The sequence below is a fragment of the Harpia harpyja genome, chromosome 9, assembly GCF_026419915.1.
Source record: "Harpia harpyja isolate bHarHar1 chromosome 9, bHarHar1 primary haplotype, whole genome shotgun sequence".
Classification (NCBI taxonomy): Eukaryota; Metazoa; Chordata; class Aves; order Accipitriformes; family Accipitridae; genus Harpia; species Harpia harpyja.
Genome location: NC_068948.1, coordinates 25,953,786 through 25,960,895, shown reverse-complemented (window position 1 = coordinate 25,960,895; position 7,110 = coordinate 25,953,786). Strand labels below are relative to the sequence as shown.

General features: G+C 43.0%; 2 protein-coding genes across 2 annotated transcripts; one reads left to right on the top strand and one right to left on the bottom strand.

The window, feature by feature from the left end:
• The first annotated feature begins 2,006 nt into the window (after positions 1 to 2,006).
• On the top strand, positions 2,007 to 4,987 carry LOC128146038 (beta-keratin-related protein-like). Its single transcript, XM_052797062.1, has 2 exons — positions 2,007 to 2,151; positions 4,063 to 4,987. The coding sequence occupies exon 2, from the start codon at positions 4,087 to 4,089 to the stop codon at positions 4,492 to 4,494; it is 408 nt and encodes a 135-aa protein (XP_052653022.1). The 5' UTR covers positions 2,007 to 2,151; positions 4,063 to 4,086; the 3' UTR covers positions 4,495 to 4,987.
• A 1,290-nt stretch (positions 4,988 to 6,277) lies between these two features.
• LOC128146593 (claw keratin-like) lies at positions 6,278 to 6,712 on the bottom strand. The gene has a single exon (XM_052798099.1). The coding sequence runs from the start codon at positions 6,710 to 6,712 to the stop codon at positions 6,278 to 6,280; it is 435 nt and encodes a 144-aa protein (XP_052654059.1).
• Between the last annotated feature and the right edge of the window lie 398 nt (positions 6,713 to 7,110).

Sequence of the window (7,110 nt, the reverse complement as noted above, 5' to 3'; positions counted from 1 at the left end):
ACTTTCACTCATAGTTTGTATAAAATCAGAAAGCCAGAGTTTCTGACAATGTAAAAAACAGTGGATCTATACACTAATATATAATTAACTCTTGCTACTGCTCTGGACATATATTTCACTTCATACTTGCCTAATGGGCAGAATTCTTGCTGATATAATGTGTTCAGATGATGTAAGCAGGTAGAGCCTCTTTGAAGTGAAGAGAGTGGATGTTGCAGACCTACATCAGCAGAGCATCCATCCCCAAGCATTTTCCTTTGATTATTTCTTCGTTAGCAAGTGCTCCTGACTCAGCTTTACAAGCAAAACTTTTGTGCTATGAAGTTCAACAGAACTGGTTTGACCACATAAATCATATCTTAGCTAGGCAAGAACCATTATTACTGGTGTCCCTGCCTTACACAAGGATATAATTTTCAAAAACAATTTAAAATTAATAGGTGCTGACAATATTAACATTCTATATTATGTATGCAGTCTACATTACTCTTTGCCCTTTATTACTTTTGTTAGTCACTCTAGAGCACAACACAAAAATTGAGGGGAAAAAAGAAAATTCTGTATAGTGTTGCTACTTTATGGGAGAATTTCAAAGAGAGTTAATTACATTGTAGTTAAGGGACTGCATCTTAACGTGACAGCCAGGATTCAGTTCCTAGTTGTCAGGGATCTCCAAAATGCCACGGAGATCAACTGAGAGAAGAATCCGGAATGCTTAGCTAGAAACCTTTTGTAGGGGTGAATTTCATACTTCCTACATGTGCTTTAATACCCGTGTTTTGAAATAGCACTTCTGGGCTGCATCCTTGGAGGGCAGAGGTCTTCCAGCTAGAAATTACCAAAGAGTTCAAACCAAGAGGCATTGAAAACTTAGGGAGAAGAAAAAAAATCTAGACCATATTTTCAGCTGAATTGTGAGCTCCTCTGACATACACAGCATTCATCCTACCTTGTTTGTACTAAGTCATGAAAACCTGAGGGTCCCTCTGCCATGGCACATACCAACAGGCTGAATGCTACCCCAGCCAGTACCAATGGACTTAAGTCTGCCCCTGTGCACATAGAGGCATTGTGCGCAATGGGAGGCTCCCACGCACACTGGCAGAAGTCACCGGGAGGACCTTGTCAAAGTGCGCACGCAGTACACCCATTTTCCCAGAAATCAGTTCACTGCACTCACTCTTCCCTCTGGACGGAAGATTCGGGCATAAAAAATGCTGAGCACATTTAAATGAATTCAAACCACCACCATCATGGTGTTTATGGCATGATGCGTTATGACTTCAATTATTCTTATTTTATGAGGCACCCCTAAAGTCTCCCAGGCTGTGGAGCTTATCAGGAATATTCTGGAGACATCAGGAAATAAGATTCCAAAAAAGTTCACAAACAATTGTTAGTATGTCATACATGGAAATTATTTTATGTTAATAGTAATGATATCTTAGTGGATTTAGACTGCTCTGACCTCATGCAGAATGAAATATGTAAAACATTTATTTAATCAACTCCTCATTTTAAGCTTCATTATTGGGGATGGCTTCGTTTTTATTTAAAAGATAACTCTGTGATAGTTTTGCGCTTTAAAGTTTTTGCACCAGGTACTTCCTCTGGCTTAAGAGCACATCTGTAATCTTTATTAACATTATATCAGATGAAAAACAAGCCCTGTCTTTCTAGAGATTTATCTAGGCATGGAGACAAATACTAGATGTCAGTTTGTATCTCCAATAAGCAAAACAAATCTTGTGTGCTGACACACTGCCTCTGACATCTGTGAGACTCCCTGTGCAGTCATGTTTTTAGCAAAGATAAGTACCAGAAGTCTATTAATTCTTAGTGTATTTTTAATTCTTAATGAAATCAGTAGAGTAAACCCAGGAAATTTCAAGATTAAAAGAAATTGCAAGTTACCATCTGCATTTTGTATTATTACCTAACTCAGCTTTAGATAATCATAAACAGTGAGCAAAACAATTACTGCAACTACAGGAATAATACATGCAACAAAGTTTGCTTCATAAGTAATTAAGGTCCTTTACACAAAGGGTGTCTCAGGTCCTCCAGGCAACCTGAGAAAGGGTATAAATACTCTGTCCACGAAAGGCTTTTCTAACTACCACTCTTGACTTGTTCTCTCCGGTACACTGAGTAAGTCTGATTTGAAAACTATAAAAACCTTGAGTTTAATTTTGCTTTAGCATGAATTTTTGTTAAAATCGGGACTAAATCCTGCATAAATATTCTGACTCTCAGAGACATTAGTAAACATATTTCTACATATCTTTTCTATGCTGGATAAAGGATGTAAGAATAAAAGCAAGGGCTTTTCAAGACTGCTTTGGGCTGTTAATTTTATGGGAGAATTAGGAATTTCAACCTCTTAAAAATTTTCAGAAGAGCTCTGAGAATAGATTTTAGCATTGTTTTTGCATATATGGCATGATTAGGGGATTCAGGAGTTGTTAGGTGGGGGGATTTCATAGATAACTGTTGAAGTAAAATCCTTGTTTGAAGTTAGTTCTGTGTAGCTATAGACATGCAGCATTGCTGTTGTTCATAATCTACCTATCCTTAGCTAATTTGAGTCACAACAAGCTACACCAAGTGATGATTAGATATTATTACTTAATGTAACTGTGGAAATAAGCTTTCATTTCTAACTATTAAAACTTTGCTAGTATTTTAATACATTTTTACATATATTAAATTAAGCATTTTTTTAGGTCAAAGCTACATTCTAACCTAAGAGTATTTGGGGGAAAATGCTATGCATGTTTTTTCTTCCTTTTTTTTTTTTTCCAGAATGATACATTTGAGGATACTTTTGCTTTCCTCTGAATGTAGTTGAGAAAAGTAAATAGATCAAAGAGTTCACTGCCTTGCCCATTCCCCTTTGCCAGCAAGCTGCTAGCACCTGGTGCAAAATAGCACTGAGCTTCTGAAGTGGAGGGAAGTAGATTTCGGGATATTTTTACTTTATGCTTGGCAATGTAATAGTTTATTTATTAGAAAGTGTTGCTGGCTACGTATTTTAGGATCCTGTGTACTACTTCTCCATAGATAAGACTTACTGATTTCAGAGATTATCTCCAAATTACCTACCATCTGCCTCAGAAACATTCTGCATTTTCTGTTTACTTATTGTAAGGAGTACTGCAAAGCTGCCATGTCCCCTAGTCCTCATCTTCCAAATGTTCTCAAGGACAGCAGTTCTAGTATACTGCAGCACAGGACTTAACTTAATACTTTTGCCTTATTCATCACTGTAAGGTATCTTTGATTAACAAGTTTAAAAAATAGTGTGATGCTATACCATGGAGAACTAGCTTTTATGTGACAATTTAATCTGAAGAAAGAAATAAACTCTATTAAATGTGTGTACCCTAGCTGAAGCTGCAATTTTCTTATTTGGGTTGACAAGATCACCACAATATAAATATTTTAAGTTACATGTCTTACTTATTAAACCAGTATTTTTAACCCTCCATTTATTCTTAGCCTTTCATTTTTCTGCATTTTAGTGGAACTTTTTGGTGCCTGAAAATAACAGGACTCTGCAAAGAAAATACAGGAAATTAAGCAGGCTGCTAAACAGATTACTCAACACTCAAATCTATTGAAAATCCAGGGGTTTTTCTCCTTGCTCCCTTGCACCCCACCTGTAAAATGCAGACTGTAGGCACTGCCCTGAGAAGCTGCATGTGGGAGGAAAAGAGATGCTGTGGGAACAAGTTCAAACTTGTCTCCAGGAAGTATTACAAAGGACTGGGAGGCTTTAGAGCAGATGTCTGTTTTGGAGGCAGCATACAAAGGAAAGGGGAGGATTTTTGCTCCCAGAGGAAAAGAAGTAAAGAGAGCAAGCTTAAAGCAGCAAATTAGAAAGGACAAATAGATGCAGGCTAAGTAAAAGGTGGCGGATACAAGGAAAGGAACTCAACTGCTGTCTTTATCCAAAGTACCTCTGTCTAAAGATCTCTTAGAACCAAGCTTAGATGTGTCAATAACCAAGTACATGGGGTTTTGCGGGGTTTTATTTCTAATTCTGCAAATAAATTGCAGGCACTCCCCTACCGCCGCCAGGCAATGGCTTCCAACCAGCTGGCATGCACCAACCCCTGCGAGGCAAAGTGTCCCCAGCCCCTGGCCACCAGCAGCAACGAGCCCTGCGTCGTGGCCTGTGGTGACTCCCGGGTGATTATATACCCACCACCCGTCGTCGTCACCTTCCCAGGGCCCATCCTCACCACCTACCCACAGCAAACCATCGTGGGAGCCTCAGAGCCCTCTGAGGTGGCGCTGGCAGAGCCACCAGCCACAGCACCTCTGCCAGCAGAGGTGACAGGGAGGCTGGAAGCAGCTGTTGACAAACTTGCCCCCCAGGTCATTGCCCGACCTGAGCCACGGTGTACCCCAAAATACTCCTACACCTATTCTTCCCAATGGACACATCCATGCAATTCATACCGCTCTGCGAAACAGTGGACATACTAAGTTCAGCCATGGTGTGCACAGAGCAATTTAAAGAAGCAGCAAAGGAAACTTGAGATGCAAATTGGCGGTGGAGCTGATAGGCACCAGCCTGAGTGCTGGGTGTTGTCTCCCTCCAGCTGAAAAGAATGAGAGCTGCAAATACTCAGCACCTGTGAAAGGCAGGCTCATGTGTGCATTTTCTCATTTTGCCTTTAGTTTAGAGCTGTTATCCTCTGGCTTTCCAGTTTAGTCATCTGCTTACATTGTGCTTTCTCTTATTTCAGTTATATTATTGACACTGAACTTAGAGAGGTGACTTAGGATGCTAGAAATTGCACACAGCAACTGCACCAAAGCAGAAAAAACATTTTTCATAGACTGCATCACTTTGACCCTGGTCATTAGCCAGAGCTTCATTGAACCCCTGGAAAGATGGTCTTTATAATCTGTACAATTTTGTTCCAGAATTGTAGAAAAGCTGTCTCTTTCCAAATAAATTTTCTGTAGCAAAGTATGTCTTCTGGTTTTTATTACCACATAATCATTTCCTCCTTCTTTTATTTATCAGTTGAATTTATAGTATATTTATCCTCAGTCGTACGTATTCCATGTTTCTTCATTGAGTGCAAATGTCACAAAATCCCAGGTATACTTTTCTATGCAAAGTCATTAAACATGCACTGAACATTTGACACTCCCTAGGATCAACCTGAGCCCAGGCAGCTGCCACTTGTAACAGCAGTCCTTGCAAGGGCTCAGGTAATGCTCAGCTCCTAATTTGCCATGTCCGTCTCAGGACAGAGAAACTTTCCAGCACTTTGCCCCAGCCCAAAGCAAGACACGAAAATCTGGGTGCAGCTGGCAGGGTGGAGAAACGTACAGCCCACACGTGGCCCTCTGACACACTATGCAGAGCTTCCAGGAGGTCACAGGGGGAAACATGCCCTCAGGCTACCCAAAGACAACAGCACTCGTGAATGCACTAGACCCTTTGCAGGGTGCATGCTCAATGCATCAACCTGAGCATCATGACTGACTGGTGCGAACAGGGTGCAGAGCAAGAATAGGAAGAAATACACCACTAGTTTAGTTTTCATTCCTCTATAGACATCACGAGACAGAAAGTGGTATTTCACCTTTGATATCTGTCTTTTGTAATGAAGCTAATCATTTGCTAGTAACTTGCCTACCTTGCAGATCAAAACTCTTTTCTAAGAGAAAATCAGAGCTTCCACAAATGTTTTTAGCAAATGAATTACCATCTAACTTTTTACATAATCGCTCAGTTATAGACATAATTCCAGCCACAGTGAAGAAATTCAGACCAAAAAAATTGTTCATTCCATGCGGATTCTTTAATGTTGATGGAAAATGCAATAGACAGTGACAGCATGAAAATAAACAACACAAAACCAATGAAATGGAAACAGGAAAATCATAAGGCTGCAGCAAGGCACAAGCCAGGGCTCCAGCCCAAAGACACCCTCCCTTCCTATTGCGGGATGGGAATCTCAAAGCCAGGAAGAACAGGGGAGACTCTCGACCAAGGATGAGGACAGACTCTTCGTATCGCAGCTAGAAGGGAGATTTAGGAGGCAGTGCTGGAAACCCTAAAGCTGCCAGCTGCAGATCTGCAAGGTTACTCTGTACAAATAAGCAGGGACCAAAAAGTTCAAGTAGCTGCTTTGCCACAGCCTAAACAGGGGCTATAAGGTTTGATGTGCATGTGGTGGTAGAAGACAAGAGGGGCAACTTATGGAGATGGAGGGCAGATACACCAATACATTCCATGGATATTTGGGGTTTAGCAATGCCCACAGTAGCCGTTGAGGTACCTGTGGCCTCGGCCCCAGCCGCCATATCCGCAACCCCCATAGCCTCCGTAGCCCCCGTAGCCTCCGTAGCCTCCGTAGCCCCCGTAGCCTCCGTAGCCCCCGAGGCCTCCATAGCCCCAAGAGCCCCAAGAGCCTCCATAGCCCCCAAGGCCTCCAAAACCGCCACGGCCTCCAAAAGTGCCACCAAAGCCCCCTCCAACTCCGGGGGCTCCCGCCGAGCCAACAACGCTGTACTGCGGGAAGGAGCTGAGGATGGGCCCGGGGAAGGTGACCACCGAGGGCGGGGGCTGGATCACCACCGTGGAGTCGGGGCACTGCCGCACGCAGGGCTCGTTGCAGGTGTCAGCCAGCGGGGCCGGGGCGGCCACCCCGCAGGAAGGGGCGCACAGGCTGGAGCAGGACATCCTTGGGTTCGGGAGGTAAAGCTGCAAGACAAGGCAGAGCTCTGGCTCAGTGCAAGGCCTGATCCTAAGTCCCTCCGGCCTCTCTCACACTTGGAACCTGTGTCCCAGGGCGTGCTCGGGATTATCTCGGCAGTCAGAGCAAAAACACGTTCCAGAGTTGAAATGCTGCTTTAGACCCCTTGCTGCCCTCATGCTCCCTGGTTCTTACTCGGCCACGGGAGGGAGGCAAAACTCCCTCATCCAAAGCAGATGGAAAATCACCAAGCTCCCAAAGGACTTGAGGGCACTGGCATACTCGGGGCATCGTACCTACGAGTTTAAATTTCCATCCTTTCCATAGTTCTGAAACAGCACCATCACATCCTAACCATGTGCTATGAAAGTGTGGTGGAGCACTC

Bases quoted from the DNA above. Each gene is read 5' to 3' on its own strand.
- LOC128146038 (XM_052797062.1), top strand. From the start codon at position 4,087: ATGGCTTCCAACCAGCTGGCATGCACCAACCCCTGCGAGGCAAAGTGT.
- LOC128146593 (XM_052798099.1), bottom strand. From the start codon at position 6,712: ATGTCCTGCTCCAGCCTGTGCGCCCCTTCCTGCGGGGTGGCCGCCCCG.